The sequence below is a fragment of the Asterias rubens genome, chromosome 6, assembly GCF_902459465.1.
Source record: "Asterias rubens chromosome 6, eAstRub1.3, whole genome shotgun sequence".
Classification (NCBI taxonomy): Eukaryota; Metazoa; Echinodermata; class Asteroidea; order Forcipulatida; family Asteriidae; genus Asterias; species Asterias rubens.
The window spans coordinates 12,582,001-12,598,130 of record NC_047067.1 but is presented as its reverse complement, the minus strand read 5'-3'; the positions used below and the strand labels follow the sequence as shown (position 1 = coordinate 12,598,130).

The 16,130-nt window shown below is 38.8% G+C and overlaps 2 protein-coding genes across 13 annotated transcripts in view; one reads left to right on the top strand and one right to left on the bottom strand.

Moving 5' to 3' along the window:
- Window positions 1-496: 496 nt before the first annotated feature.
- LOC117291155 lies at window positions 497-8,151 on the top strand. Of its 2 annotated transcripts, XM_033772705.1 has the most exons (6): window positions 497-678; window positions 1,441-1,621; window positions 2,985-3,201; window positions 4,261-4,542; window positions 6,039-6,255; window positions 7,673-8,151. In XM_033772705.1, exons 3-6 carry the CDS (start codon window positions 3,070-3,072, stop codon window positions 7,867-7,869), a joined length of 828 nt encoding a protein of 275 aa, XP_033628596.1. In that variant the 5' UTR covers window positions 497-678; window positions 1,441-1,621; window positions 2,985-3,069; the 3' UTR covers window positions 7,870-8,151. The 2 variants fall into 2 exon arrangements, with proteins under 2 accessions (XP_033628596.1, XP_033628597.1); XM_033772706.1 differs by lacking the exon at window positions 497-678 and having other exon boundaries at window positions 1,047-1,621.
- Window positions 8,152-15,032: 6,881 nt separating this feature from the next.
- Window positions 15,033-16,130, bottom strand: part of LOC117291744 (anoctamin-4-like) — a 69,880-nt gene continuing 68,782 nt past the window's right edge. For all 11 annotated transcript variants that reach the window (XM_033773629.1, XM_033773624.1, XM_033773623.1 and 8 more), the window contains one exon: window positions 15,033-15,815. In XM_033773629.1, coding sequence (XP_033629520.1) covers window positions 15,755-15,815 — 61 coding nt within the window. In that variant the 3' untranslated portion in view covers window positions 15,033-15,754. The remainder of the gene's footprint in view (window positions 15,816-16,130) is intronic.

The window sequence follows — 16,130 nt, the reverse complement described above, 5'->3', positions numbered from 1 at the left end:
TCATACTTCCTGCAAATGCAATAGACCTACGAGTTTTGAAGTCACAAACTCGCAACGAATAATTCACTTGACTTGTGCTCAGCTCCTGCGAAAGAATCGCTGTGAAAAACAGCCGTGTTATGTCAAAATACACTTCGTATTTGCTGGAAGTATGAACCGACCTTTATTTACCCGTTTATTATAATAAGCTGCATGCAGGTTTAGTCGCTAACTAGAACAATCATTCAGCAGCTCATGCATGAACACAAACATTTTGAACGATTCCTTTTACAAAATGCTAATTATTCATTATCAATTATTGCTGGTAAAAATCTAATCAACTGCCAATTATATTTCCTGAACTGATGGGCACTTTGTACTGGTATACGTAGCTTGACACAAAAGTCCTACGCTGTTTGAATATTTTAAAAACTTATTAGTAAATAGTACAAATCTAATAATGAGATTTGAGGCATGGCATGGCGAGGTATCAATGTTGGTTTGCGGTTTCACCATATGTGTATACCTACTTGCTGGTTAATTAATGTTTGTTTTTTAGAACTTGTCTATTTATATTTTCTACTACCGCGTAGTATATTTTTCAGAATTTGGAAGACTTCTCTACTACCAAGGAATTTATTTTCAAAATTCAGGAGTGTAAGTCTCATACGGAACTGATGTTTTATTAAGTTGAAACTGGTAAGTATTTTACAGTTTTTAGGGGAGTAGGAGGTGGGACAATCATGTCCAGAGATTCATTTAAACCCAATCATGTTTGACAACATTTAACTCCTGCTCAGTAAGGTGCACTAGAACTGCGCCGAACCAAATTAGGAGTGACTCTAGTCGTTCTGAACGACGGCAACAGTCGTAATTCAACTTCTAGCGTGCCCGGTCGCTCTATTGTAGATGTTTTTCATGTACTTGACTCAGAATTTGGTTTGGCGCAGTTATTGAGCGCCTGTCTGAATTGGGTGTTAGACACTTGCAATTCCAAATCCTTTATTATCCAATTACCAAAGTGAGGGATTTCAAAGGATTGGAGCCAGAGTTGGTCCAAACAACAAGTGCTTGGATTGGGACTCATTCTAGCCAAAACTGGTTGCCTGTTCATGGCGTGGTGTAACAAGACTAACTGCATAGCAATACCAATGTCATAGCAATCATCAAAATAAAGATCCCAGATATTCACGGATCAATAAATTGGCATGTACCATGACTTGAGCTTTACGCCATGGTTGTACAAATAATAGGTCCAGAGTTGAGTTCCACTCTCTGCTTTTACCACTTTTATCTGCTAAAAACGGTTCATTTGTTTTTCAGAAATTTGTTGATTGAACATGACCTCGGATTGTTCAAGTAGTACAAACAGTTTATCAAATGTTGTTTGACCTTTACCCCTCATGGATTTTTATTTACTTCTTACAAATGTTGTTGTTCTTTGTGTTGTTTATCTGCTAGACGAGAAAACAGTGGTTGAAAGTCACAAGTCCATCAGTTAATGATTCTGATGCTGAAACTCCACATTCAAACAAAAAGTGGTTGATAACTGGCGAGGACGACATTCTCATATTACATGTGATCCCCAAAGCTTCAGTGACTGTTTGCTGATTGTTGGTTACAACAGTGCATTGTGTGGAAGGTAAATACCATTCAAATGATTATAATACTAAAGCCTGCCTCATACTTCTTGTGAATGCGAATGCGCCACAAATTTTGACATCACAGGGTTGTTTTCGCAGAACTTCAGTCAACTGATATGAATTGTTTGTTGCGAATTAGTGATGCAAAAATATGTGTATATCAATCACATTCGCAAGAAGTATGAAGCAGGCTTAACACAAACAAATGAAATTCTTAAAAGAGGATGTTATTTTTTGTGATTGTATAAATTACTGTTTTGGTTAGATTGACACTTGTGACCTATGAACATTATAACCTTGGTCAATGGGCAGTTCTTCTGGTTAAACCAATATGAAATTGTAGCTCCATTAAAGACCACTGGACACTATTGGTAATTGTAAAAGACCAGTCTTCTCACTTGGTGTATTTCAACGTATACATAAAATAACGAACATGTCGTCAAAGTTGCGAGATAATAATGAATAAAAAAACACCCTTGTCACACGAAGTTGTTTGTTTTTTATGGTTGATTTGGAGACCTAAAATTCTAGACTTGAGGTCTTGAAATAAAATTAATGGAAAATTACTTCTTTCTCAAAAACTAAAATAACTCAGAGGGAGCCAATTCTCACGATGTTTTATACTATCAGCAGCTCTCCATTACTCGTCACCAAGAAAGGTTTGATGATAATAATTATTTTGAGTCATTACCAATAGTGTCCACTGCTTTTAAAGAGTTTCTGTGTATGGCACCTAAAGCTAGAAACTGTTATCCTTTCTAAGTTCTCTAAAAACCATCTCAAAAAACTATTTGCGAGTTGTGGCCGAGACCCAAGAGTCTGAGACCAAGATCGAGAATGAGACGTCCGGGATCGACCCGAGACCTGGTCTTGAGAACTACAAAACTGCTAACAAAACAAATTGTATTGGATCCTCTTTTTAAACTGATTTTTCCAACAGGTTAAATAATTTTATTTTTTTTCAAAATGAGAGTTTTGTTCGCCTGGTACCTTCCCAAAACTAGTATTGAGTCATGAAGCTTCATACTTAAAGGCACTGGACACTATTAGTAATCACTGTTAACATAAAAACTTACTAATTGTTAAGAGAAGGAAATAATTTTCACTAAAATTTTTGAATTTGATTTCAAGACCTCAGAATTAGATTTTGAGGTCTTGAAATCAAGCATCTGAAAGCACACAACTTCGTGTGTCAAGGGTGTTTTTTCTTCCATTGTTATCTCGCAACTTTGTCGACCAATTGAGTTCATATTTTCCCAGATTTGTTCTTTTTGTGCATATGTTGAGATACACCAAGCGAGAAGACTGGTATTTGACAATTACCAAAGGTGTTCAGTGTCTTTTATAATTATATTGTTTCAGGTCGGCCAACAAGGGCCACTACAGAACTGACTTTGAGTTGCTTACAAGTATTCTCGACGAAATCATCAATATTCAAGGTCGCAGGATGACTGCAAAGGACCAGGGCCTGAAAACAATAGAAAGCATTGACATGAGGACGTCTGAGGTTAAAGGGTCAAATGTCAAAGGTGACTCCAAGGTGGAGACTGAAGTGAGGCTAACTGCTGAAACAGCAAAGGTAAGTTATTTCTTTCTACCCTTCTAGTGCAGCCTTCATGGTTGAAGATGTTCACACTGTCAAACACACCGGGGCAAACCCCTTGTCTTTGCGCTAAGTTTGTGCTTGGTCTTTCTGGTGAGTTGATAGTGTACCGGCTGCCAATCGACCAGTAGGGAGCGCCAGCACAAATCCCTGTCAGAGCAATGCTGGTGGCATTCCCCGTCGGAGCAATGCTGGCAGCCTCTTCAGGCTGATTGGAGAAACCTGCTCGTCAGAGATGGGGTCCTTTGGCTTAAAATTCATTGATGTGTAAAAGTCATGACTTGAGTGTCAAGGGATAACAGAAAAGCAATTTATTTGTATTCTTGTGTCATTGAAAGCTCTGGTCAACGCCTCAAAAGTTTTTTAAACAACATACCAGACCTTCAGCGTTATGTCCCTTTCAAAGGACGAAGCAATGGTTAGGTGTCTTGATTAAGCAAACAAGTGTCATGACATAAATTAATTTTACCATTCTTTAGGCATTTTCAAGATTACTGGACTTATGCTTTTGCATCTTGGCAAAGTTTGCATTCATTTATGAACATTAAAAGCTTTGGTTCATTGAACACTAGAGTAATCAAATTTATGGATCAAACTGCCATGCATAGAAGCATTAAGACTGGTTCATACTTCCTGCGAATGCGAATCAGAATGCAATATGAATTTTAAAGTCACAAATTCACAACAACCAATTAGCAGCAGTTGAACTGTGTTCAAGTCCTTCAAAACATTCGTCGACATGTAACGTCACAATTTGCTTTGCATTCGCAGGAATTTTAACCGAGCTTCAGTCAATAGCTATAAATTATGTTTTTCACTAATTCATTCAATGGTTTATTACAAATCTATTCAATTCCCAGCGGCAGAGTTACATGAACAGTTACATAGTTAAAAATTTGGAGTAAAACATAACATTACATGTTTCTTATAATCAGGTGTTTTTTGGAATGCTATTTTTTTTCTACGCTTCCTTCCAACCCCCTCCTCCCCATCTCCTGCCCTTCATCGCCCCCCCCTTGTTCCTTCTCATCGTAGACACATGAGCAGATCATACCACCGTTCTGTCGTATCTGTTTTGATGAGAGCTACAGCCCCCAAGAAGCACCTGTACTGGACCCCTCATCTAAACCCGCTGGCCCCTCTACTACGCCTACTCCACCCTCAGGCAACCCACTCCTGAGCCCCTGCCTGTGCTCGGGTACAACTGGTGCTGTTCATCTGGTATGCCTTCTGAGGTGGCAGGCCGTCTCTAAGTCAGATAGCTGTGAACTCTGTCATGCAGAATACAAGATTCCGAAGGAGCGTTGCACGAAACAGGTACAAAAAATAAATTCATAAATACCTCAGACAGTTTTGCTATTCCTATTGGCGGAGAGCGCGTCACTTGGGTGTGTATAACTTTGTTTATGACCTCTAAAAAGTGTTGAAACATGGGCTTGACATGCCAGCTTGCACCTGTGCTTATAAGACAGTTTCTTCATTCCTATTGGTCGAGAGCAACGGCTGAAACAGTTGTGCCTTATCACGCGATGCACAGCTGGAGGGGTGTTGTGTTGAAAGAAATCATTGAACAATTGTAATTTTGACCAAAAAGTGTTGGTGTTTTTTGACCGAAAAGGTATTTATGAAAGGAAATCAAAGTGTGTTAAATCGCTTTTCAACTAGTGGTTTAAACCCGCCGAGGCCTGGTTTCTTGATAATTTACCTCGACTTCGTCTCGGTAAAATTATCAAGAACCAGGCCTCGTTGGGTTTAAACCACTATTTGAAAACCTATTCATCACACATTGATTCCCTTATATTATATGTTACCAAACCAGAAACACCAGGATGAGCCCCTTTTTTTTCAGGGTGTTTTATGTGCATTACACAATCCACAGGATCTAAAGTCCCATCTGAAAGATGCAAGCTTGATGCCCTGTTCTTTCACGTCCCAAAGAAGCCACCAACCATGTTAACAAATAGAATGGTCTTCCTCCAAGTTACTGACCAATCAATGGTGCTTAACTTGCTAGTTATCCTCAGTAACAAAACTCGCGTTACTTTTTGTTTGGGGGGGGGGGGGGCATAGGAGGGGCATCATTGGGTGAACTTTGGTAAATTACATAAATGCTGGTTAGAATTGGAGGAAACCTTATCAGCTGAGCATCGTGTGACCTAATGACTTACATGTACCAACAGGATACATGTATCACAAGCTCTTTCACTGAGCTAACTGTCTGGTTCGGCCTATTGACCCAACTGACATGACGTCATCATCAGACTTAACTTGGATGCGCCATTTTGGTGTTCAATGTCACCGTGCCTTATTCAGTGAAATGCGCATTTTAAGCGACGCCTGTTTAGGTAAGCCTACATGTATTGACCACCAAAATGGTGAGCGTGGCACAGTTGGCCTGTGTGACGTGCATGCAAGGGGTTAATAGAAATTTGCGGATTAGAGGTCCCAAAATGGTCAAATGATGTGGGAAGCAGTGCCAAGTAAAATGTGTCCCCTGAGGTTCAAAAAAGAAACCTCTCATCATCTAGTGCAGCCAAAAATGCCTACAAATATTCTGGTGTTTCTGTATCCAGAGTTGCTTCGAATCCTGGTTGCAGGCACTTACATGTACATGTATGTCATTGAGAAAGATACTACATGTATACCAGAATTGCTTTGTCATGACAAAATTATCCCTAATAAGATTCAGATTCATCTTGATGCATAACAACGGATATCTTTTTACATACATGTAACCATATTACTTTGGAATGAAACCATTCTCAAAAAGAAGTGATTACCAAATGTATACCTTTCTTTTAATTTTGTTTCAGAATTTTGTCCAATCTGACACCGAGTCTCTTCCTGTCAACCCTCGTCCTCAAATAGCACTCAGATGGCTCTCAAAAAGGTTGTTTTTGCTGCTGATGCTTCTCTTTCTTCAAATTATACCCGTTGTTTTCGTTGTCTTGATTATGACAGTCAATGTGGAGGGACAACTTCAGACGACTCCCAGCAGTGAGCTGGCGAACACCAGCTTGGGAAGGTTTGGTAAGTGCCCTGTAGGTTTTTGTAGACAGTTTCTATTGAAGGCTGTCCTTGTAAGCTTGTACTTCAAAGACACTGGACACTATTAGTAACTGTCAAAGACCAGTCTTTTCACTTGGTGTATCTCAACACATGTACAAAATAACCAACCTGTGAAAATTTAAGCTCGGTTGGTCAACGCGGTTGCAAGATAATAACGAAAGAACAAACACGTTGTCACGCGAAGTTGTGTGCTTTCAGATGCTTGATTTCTCGAAATCAAATTCATGGACAATTACTTCTTTCTCGAAAACTACATCACTTCAGAGGGAGCCATTTCTCACAAGGTGTTATACTACCAAGAAAGGTATTATGCCAATAATTATTTTGAGTAATTACCAATAGTGTCCACTACCTTTAAACTTCCTTCCGTTTCTCACAAGGTTTTATACTATCAACCTCTCCCCATTACTCGTTACCAAGTAAGGTTTTATGCTAATAATTATTTTGAGTAATTACCAATTGTGTCCACTGCCTTTAAAGTTTCAAGGTAAGCCTTTAATTTTTTTTTCCAAGATTACTAAAGTCAGGACATTTTGGTTCATCTCTAGAATCACAATTCTGGCATTTTTCCCTCAAGTTTTATTTTAATATCCGGTACAAAGGAGCAAATCTTCATAATTTTAAAGTAAAATTCTATGAGTGTATATTACTTTAAAACCAATGAAGGGTAAAACGCATACATCAAATAAGGTTTGCTGTTTTTACTGTTAAATGCGAGAAAGGGCAAATCTTGCAGTTGTACTCTAAATCTGATGAGGGGTAATGTCTTGCAGTTTTTGGTATAAAGTCCGATTAGGTTTTTACACTAAATCTCTTGCAGTTTTTACACTAAACAATCTGATAAGGGTCAAGTCAGAATACGCCCACTCTTATTCAACCAATCGAGGGCGTGTATATTTATCGTTGTTGTTTCGTCCTAAATATTGGGGCCTGTGTGACCAGGCCTTTATGCCAGCTTTGTAGACTTGACTTAACACTTTACACCCATTTCAGACAGGCGCTCCAGAGTCGCGCCGAACCAAATTTTGAATTAAGTACATGAAAAGTTCAACGTCTGAAAAAGTTAGGAGCGACTGGACGCGCTAGAAGTTGATTGCGGTCAGTCGGAACGACTCTGGTGCGTCCCGGTTTCATAGGTCGATCTTGTCATCCGCTGAAACCTAATGTAGGTTGCCTGTTTGAAACTAAAATTTAATTGGGTCCACCTAGAGTCGCTCCTTGAATCCTTATCTACTTGGTTTTGCGCAACTCTGTCTACTTGGTTTGGCGCGACGCTGGAGCGCCTGTCTGAACCGGGTGTTACAGTTTCTCTCATAATGTGCCGACAATTCTTTTCAGCAGAAGTATTGCACTAACATTTCATATTTTATTCCTACAGGTCGAGCTATTCTATCGGTTTCAGTTTGCTTGTTGTACATACCACTCCTCTACGTTTGCCTCCTCAAAACTAGACAATTCATGAAAACTTCCACAAGTCAAAACCGCAGGCGAACCAGGAGAAGTTCCAGTGACTTTAACATGTGGCAAAGACAACACGAATATAGATACCACTTTGTAGAAGCTGGAATATTTTAAGTTTTGAAAGGTCAGTGTGTAAATGGAGAAAGCAATGGACCAAGCATGGACCTTCCAGGTCTGTAAATTGTATGCTTAAAATGTGAATGGGCACGTACACCAAGTCATTTTCTCCTTCGTAAAGGGCACCCTATGAGGAAATTGTTAATTCCTACATGTACTATTGTACTATTGTACTATTCAGAGCAAAATTAACGCCAGTGGACATTTTCGGTAAGCAGTGTTGTCCAAGGCCCACACTTTGTGTATCACAACTTATGTATAAAATAACAAACCTGTGAAAATTTAGGCTCAATCGGTCATCGGAGTCGAAAGAAAATAACGGGAAAACCCACCCTTGTGTCCGCACGTTTTGCTAATTGTTTTAATGTTTTCTCAAAAAGTAAAGCATTTCATGGAATAGTATTTCAAGAGAAGTCTTTTACCATTACTTTCTGTAAACCCTGTAAGTAATTTGTAAATCTGTGAACCTTTTTTTCTTTTTTTTCTGTTCCGAAAGTGTATAATGGCTTTAACACAAGATTATAGCGTTGTGCACATTTTACACCTAGCCTTTTGCACATTTATGTGCAAAATTTGACACGCTCACAAGGCTGTAGCCCTTGTAGACATGTTTGTGCAAAATTTGACAAGTTCACAACACAGTTTTGTGCAAAATTTGACAAGTTCGCAAGCCTTGTACACATTTTTGTTCATAAGGCTATACCGTTGTACACATTTTTGTGCAAAAATTGACAAGTTCACAAGGCTATAGCCTTGTACACATTTTTGTGCAAAATTCGACAAGTTCACAAGGCTATAGCCTTGTACACTTTTTTGCACAAAATTTGACAAGTTCACAAGGCTATAGCCTCGTACACTTTTTTGTGCAAAATTTGACAAGTTCACAAGGCTATAGCCTCGTACACTTTTTTGTGCAAAATTTGACAATTTCACATTTTTGTGCAAAATTTGACAAGTTCACAAGGCTATAGCCTCGTACACTTTTTTGTGCAAAATTTGACAATTTCACAAGGCTATAGCCTCGTACACTTTTTTGTGCAAAATTTGACAATTTCACATTTTTGTGCAAAATTTGACAAGTTCACAAGGCTTGTACACTTTTGTGAAAAATTTGACAAGTTCACAAGGCTTATATATAGCCTTGTACACATTTTTGTGCAAAATTTGACAAGTTCACAAGGCTATAGCCTTGTACACTTTTTTGTGCAAAATTTGACAAGTTCACAAGGCTTGTGAAAATGTTTGTGCAAAATTTGACAAGTTCACATTTTTGTGAAAAATTTTACAAGTTCACAAGGCTATAGCCTTGTACACTTTTTTGTGCAAAATTTTACAAGTTCACAAGGCTTGTACACTTTTGTGAAAAATTTTACAAGTTCACAAGGCTATAGCCTTGTACACTTGTTTGTGCAAAATTTGACAAGTTCACATTTCTGTGCAAAATTTGACAAGTTCACAAGGCTTGTGAAAATGTTTGTGCAAAATTTGACAAGTTCACAAGGCTATAAGCCTCGTACACTTTTTTGTGCAAAATTTGACAAGTTCACAAGGCTATAGCCTCATACACTTTTTTGTGCAAAATTTGACAATTTCACATTTTTGTGCAAAATTTGACAAGTTCACAAGGCTATAGCCTTGTACACATTTCTGTGCAAAATTTTACAAGTTCACAAGGCTATAGCCTTGTACACATTTTTAAGCAAAATTTGACAAGTTCACAAGGCTATAGCCTTGTACACTTGTTTGTGCAAAATTTGACAAGTTCACATTTCTGTGCAAACTTTGACAAGTTCACAAGGTCATGGCCTTGTACACTTTTTTGTGCAAAATTTGACAAGTTCACAAGGCTATAGCCTTGTACACTTTTTTGTGCAAAATTTGACAAGTTCACAAGGCTATAGCCTCGTACACTTTTTTGTGCAAAATTTGACAATTTCACATTTTTGTGCAAAATTTGACAAGTTCACAAGGCTATAGCCTTGTACACTTTTTGTGCAAAATTTGACAAGTTCACAAGGCAATAGCCTTGTACACATTTCTGTGCAAAATTTGACAAGTTCACAAGGCTATAGCCTTGTACACATTTCTGTGCAAAATTTGACAAGTTCACAAGGCTATAGCCTTGTACACTTGTTTGTGCAAAATTTGACAAGTTCACAAGGCTTAGCCTTGTACACATTTTTGTGCAAAATTTGACAAGTTCACAAGGCTATAGCCTTGTACACTTGTTTGTGCAAAATTTGACAAGTTCACAAGGCTTAGCCTTGTACACATTTTTGTGCAAAATTTGACAAGTTCACAATTTTGTGAAAAATTTTACAAGTTCACAAGGCTATAGCCTCGTACACTTTTTTGTGCAAAATTTGACAAGTTCACAAGGCTATAGCCTTGTACACTTTTTTGTGCAAAATTTGACAATTTCACATTTTTGTGCAAAATTTGACAAGTTCACAAGGCTATAGCCTTGTACACATTTCTGTGCAAAATTTGACAAGTTCACAAAGCTATAGCCTTGTACACATTTCTGTGCAAAATTTGACAAGTTCACAAGGCTATAGCCTTGTACACTTTTTTGTGCAAAATTTGACAAGTTCACAAGGCTTGTGAAAATTTATGTGCAAAATTTTACAAGTTCACAAGGCTATAGCCTTGTACACATTTCTGTGCAAAATTTTACAAGTTCACAAGGCTATAGCCTTGTACACATTTTTAAGCAAAATTTGACAAGTTCACAAGGCTATAGCCTTGTACACGTTTTTGTGCAAAATTTGACAAGTTCACAAGGCTATAGCCTTGTACACATTTTTGTGCAAAATTTGACAAGTTCACAAGGCTATAGCCTTGTACACATTTCTGTGCAAAATTTGACAAGTTCACAAGGCTTGTGAAAATTTATGTGCAAAATTTTACAAGTTCACAAGGCTATAGCCTTGTACACATTTCTGTGCAAAATTTTACAAGTTCACAAGGCTATAGCCTTGTACACATTTTTAAGCAAAATTTGACAAGTTCACAAGGCTATAGCCTTGTACACATTTTTGTGCAAAATTTGACAAGTTCACAAGGCTATAGCCTTGTACACTTTTTTGTGCAAAATTTGACAAGTTCACAAGGCTATAGCCTTGTACACATTTTTAAGCAAAATTTGACAAGTTCACAAGGCTATAGCCTTGTACACATTTTTGTGCAAAATTTGACAAGTTCACAAGGCTATAGCCTTGTACACTTTTTTGTGCAAAATTTGACAAGTTCACAAGGCTTGTGAAAATTTATGTGCAAAATTTTACAAGTTCACAAGGCTATAGCCTTGTACACATTTTTAAGCAAAATTTGACAAGTTCACAAGGCTATAGCCTTGTACACTTTTTTGTGCAAAATTTGACAAGTTCACAAGGCTTGTGAAAATTTATGTGCAAAATTTGACAAGTTCACAAGGCTTATATATAGCCTTGTACACATTTTTGTGCAAAATTTGACAAGTTCACAGGGCTACTGACAAGTTCACAAGGCTTGTGAAAATTTTTGTGCAAAATTTGACAAGTTCACAAGGCTATAGCCTTGTACACATTTTTGTGCAAAATTTTACCAGTTCACAAGGATATAGCCTTGTACACATTTCTGTGCAAAATTTTACAAGTTCACAAGGCTATAGCCTTGTACACATTTTTGTGCAAAATTTGACAAGTTCACATTTTTGTGCAAAATTTGACAAGTTCACAAGGTCTGGCCTTGTACACTTTTTTGTGCAAAATTTGACAAGTTCACAAGGCTACTGACAAGTTCACAAGGCTATCCTTGTGAACATTTTTGTGCAAAATTTGACAAGTTCACAGGGCTACTGACAAGTTCACAAGGCTATATATATAGCCTTGTGAACATTTTTGTGTAAAATTTGACAAGTTCACAAATTTGACCAGTTCACAAGGCTATTGACAAGTTCACATTTTTGTGCAAAATTTGACAAGTTCACAAGGTCATGGCCTTGTACACTTTTTTGTGAAAAATTTGACAAGTTCACATGGCTATAGCCTTGTACACATTTTTAAGCAAAATTTGACAAGTTCACAAATTTGACAATAGCCTTGTACACATTTTTTAGTTCCAAGGCCTTGTGAACATTTTTGTGCAAAATTTGACAAGTTCACAAGGCTATTGACAAGTTCACAAGGCTATAGCCTTGACATTTTTGTGCAAAATTTGACAAGTTCACATTTTTGTGCAAAAAATTTGACAAGTTCACAAGGCCTTGTACACATTTTTGTTCAACAATTTGACAAGTTCACAATGCTATAGCCTGGTACACATTTTGCGCAAAATTTGAGAAGTTCACAAGGCCTAGCAAATTTGGCTTGAAATTTTTTACAAGGCCTTGTGAACTTGGCTAAGTAACAGGGCCTAAAGTGTCACAAGGCTAATGTTGCCATAATAATATGTACACAAGACTTTCCCCATATTGGATTTAAGTGTAAAAACTGAAAGAGTCTATGCCTTATTGGATTTTAGTTTAAAAACGGCATGACTGACCCCTTATCAGATTTTCAGACATGCAAAAGGTCTATTAACTGTTGACTATACTATAAGAATGACACAATAAAGTTAAAAATAAGAAGTTCGTGCAAACTCTCCAATTCACCAATGAACACTCAATGGCCTTCCAAACTTATGCTAAAAGTAGAAGCTTAGTACCCGGATCTCTGACAATATGTCAAACTTTACTAACATAAGGCCAAGTCACTTTGCAGTGATAACGAAAACGATAACGATACCGACGCAAAGAGAACACAATCTATTGGTTGAATTGCTCCACAGAGCACACGCCCTTTGCTTATTCAACCAATTGAGGCTGTGCATTGTTAACATTCTCGGTTTTTTTATTGTTGCCTGTGTGACCGGGCCTTTACTCACGTGCATTTGTCCAAGTTAATGTTCACAAATATTACACACATACATCATGACTATTTTCTTTAAGAATACATGTACATCTATATATACAATCTAAAATTACAATTAGAAAATCTCCCTTTTCAAGTATAAAGTTTGTAAAGCACTCTTCAGACTTCAACTGAGCACCATGTTAGGTTCATGAGGTGGTTCCTCTGCAGGATTAAGGTTAAGGGTATTGTTAAGGATTAGGGTCAAGAGTTGGGGTTGGGTTTAGGGGGAGGGTTGGGTAGGGAGGGAGAGGGTATCGAGAATTGGACGGGAAGGGAGAGGGTAACGAGGGTGAGGGTTTGGGTGGGGGTTAGGGGGAGGGTTGGGTAGGGAGGGAGAGGGTATCGAGAATTGGGAGGGAAGGGAGAGGGTAACGAGGGTGAGGGTTTGGGTGGGGGTTAGGGGGAGGGTTGGGTAGGGAGGGAGAGGGTATCGAGAATTGGGTGGGAAGGGAGAGGGTATCGAGGGTGAGGGTTTGGGTTGGGGTTGGGGTTAGGGGGAGGGTCGGGTAGGGAGGGAGAGGGTATCGAGAATTGGGAGGGAAGGGAGAGGGTATCGAGGGTGAGGGTTTGGGTTGGGGTTAGGAAGGTGATAATGGGTGAATGTAGGAGTCAGGGTAAGGGTGATTATTTAGGGTTTGGATTTTGGTAATAAAATGGCCAGGGTGGAATTAGTAGTTCTGGGGATTTTTCTCAAACCTGTGCTTGGGCTTCGTCTCCGCGCGCTGTGTAGGCAGTGGACATACAGGTCGGCCTTCGAGCCTGCACTTTTTGGAGCAGGGTGTATTTTGCACGAGGTGGTCATTTGAACATCAGACGGCGCATGGAGCCCGAACCGAGGTCTGAGAAATGTCCCAGATGAAGGTGATCGGGAGGATTGTTGGAGGCGGGGTCTAATTGTTCTTTTCTTGTTCAGGTGTGCCTCCATAATGGCAGCCAAACTTGTGATGCTTCTCTAATGTATAGTCTCAGAGCTACTTAAATGACGCAGCAGCGGGAATGAATGTAGTCTCATTTCTTGTTGCTTCAATTTACAAGCAAGTACGGAATGTGCAACACAAATGGTTTTATTTGTTTCCATCCAAATAATTTGGTTCTAATACAAGCGATGTTTGCAATGTTTTGGAACTAAATGACAAAGCGGTTAGCAGGATATCCCCCCCCAACAATTTCCAGAAAAGAACAAAACTGTGTTTACAATATTTTAAAGCGACAATAAAAATTGAGAAGTCGCAAACATTCTAAACAATCAATGCATGCAGATATTTTAAACATGAATCTCTATACACTACAATTGAGTTTCAAACTGTGAAAGTACAAACACGCTGCATAGCTCAAACAATTTTAATGAAGAGTTTGCCCAAAACACAGAAGTTCTTTATGTTTTTGACAAATATTAATTTCAGCCATTTGCGCAACAAACATTCTTCGAACATAATATGTTAATGTACCATTGAAATGAGAAGTTTAAACGGTTCTTTACCATGCATGCAAGCCTATCATTGGCTGAGAGAAGGGATGACTGCTCTCTATTCCGACACCCCTGTATCCAACAGTAAGCGAAGAATGGTGATCGTCAACGTCAGGGCAGAATTTGGTGATAAGCAGGACATTAAAACTGGGCTAAGTTACATTCTCCATAGCCCATGCACAAGTGCCATCTTAAAAATATAGCGCAATGCATCATTAGGAAACCGAGTATAGCTGAGAAAGAAATCAAGCTGCCATGTTAGACACAATTTTGTAGGTTACACGTTCATTAAACTATGCCAGGTTTTGTCTAACATTGCTTCAAACTCAGCTACGATGGTTTGCCGATGCTGTTAGGACTCCAATTTCACCAAGAATCCTTTGTGAGCCAATCATATACATATACATGTAGATGGATTGCACATGTTTGATAATTAACAATGGAAAAGTGCACACAAGTACGCACTGCGCACAACTCTCAGCCAATGATGGCCATGCACGTGTGCACATCTCATCAAACATGGTGGTCAATGACGTCATGTGCAATCCATCTATTGCATTATGAGCTATTTGAATATTATACACATATTGAATGGCAATGAGGTAACTAGTGTACATCTATTCCCACAAGGGACTTTGAGTGACCAGCGCCGAGGGAAATAGGCCCCTCTTCTGGTCACTCACAGGCCCGAGGGGGAATAGACGTACACTAGTTACCGAATTATGCCAGTCAATATGTGTTTTATAACGCAGCTCGGTCTTAAATGTCAAATAAGAGCAGAAAAAGGAATTTTGTAGTTGTTGTTCACGATTCAAGTCAAGAGAGGGCGTTGTTACCGCGGGCGCTATATTCAAAGACTATTGCCCGCTCTGGTACTATTCCCGAAAAACATGCGCGTGTGATCACAAGCCTATATTAGTTCATCCGACGTTTCAGCCAACCAGAATACAGAACAAGCAAGAGGTGTGTTATAATGTGGGTTAGCAGCCTCAACCACTTATCACTCGCTCTAAGTAGACAAACTTGCACCTATTTCGGACAGGCACCCCAGAGACAGGCGCTCAAAGTTTAACCTCTGAAACAGTTTGGAGCGACTGGACGTGCTAGAAGTCAAAAGATCAACTGTTTGGAAAGACTGGAGTCGGGATTAATTGAGTCGCTCCTAATCTATTTGGTTCGGCGGGACTCTGGAGCGCCTGTCTGAAACGGCTGATAATGGGTGTCTTAAACGGGTGTAAAAGTTCAAGAAAAATGGCAATAAATTAGAAAATTCAGATAGATCTACATAACTTGCAATGAGTGAAGGTCCACAAGTTGCTCTCCGGCTGACTTCCTCTTCTTCAAGTGTCCACAGCTTCATCTCTCACAACCATCTGATCTATCTTCTGTCGAACAAACTCTGATGGTTCAGTGTGGCGTTTACTTTTCACACTTCAGTCCTCCGCTTCATCGTTGAAGTTCCTTCCAGAGTCAAGTTGCTCTATATAGAGCCCTCAGGTTGAACCGTTGTAGTGGCCGTCTTTCCAGAGTTATTACCATCCCTGTAATGGAAATTAGTTGAACTAAAATCAAGATGCTCTCCAACAATCATAGAGTTATATTTTGAAAAGAGAAATTTTTATAAATGACATGTTTGAGGCTTGTGTGAAAGAGGTTTAAATTTGTCTTGTATAGATTTTGTGTGCATGTAATGATCGTGTCTTCATAGAGTCAAAGGTTTATAGACTTATAGATAATATATATGCAAAAAGCAACTGTACGCTAGCTGAGGAAAATTTGAAAGGTTTTGATCCAAAAATGGATGTGCCAAAACAGCTTCACGACTCAAAGCAAGTGAGCACTCTAATCAGTAACTC

Coding starts and splice junctions, on each gene's coding strand:
- LOC117291155 (XM_033772705.1), top strand. CDS start 3,070: ATGACTGCAAAGGACCAGGGCCTGAAAACAATAGAAAGCATTGACATG. Junction 3,202..4,260: donor TAACTGCTGAAACAGCAAAG/GTAAGTTATTTC, acceptor TTCTCATCGTAG/ACACATGAGCAGATCATACC. Junction 4,543..6,038: donor AGGAGCGTTGCACGAAACAG/GTACAAAAAATA, acceptor ATTTTGTTTCAG/AATTTTGTCCAATCTGACAC.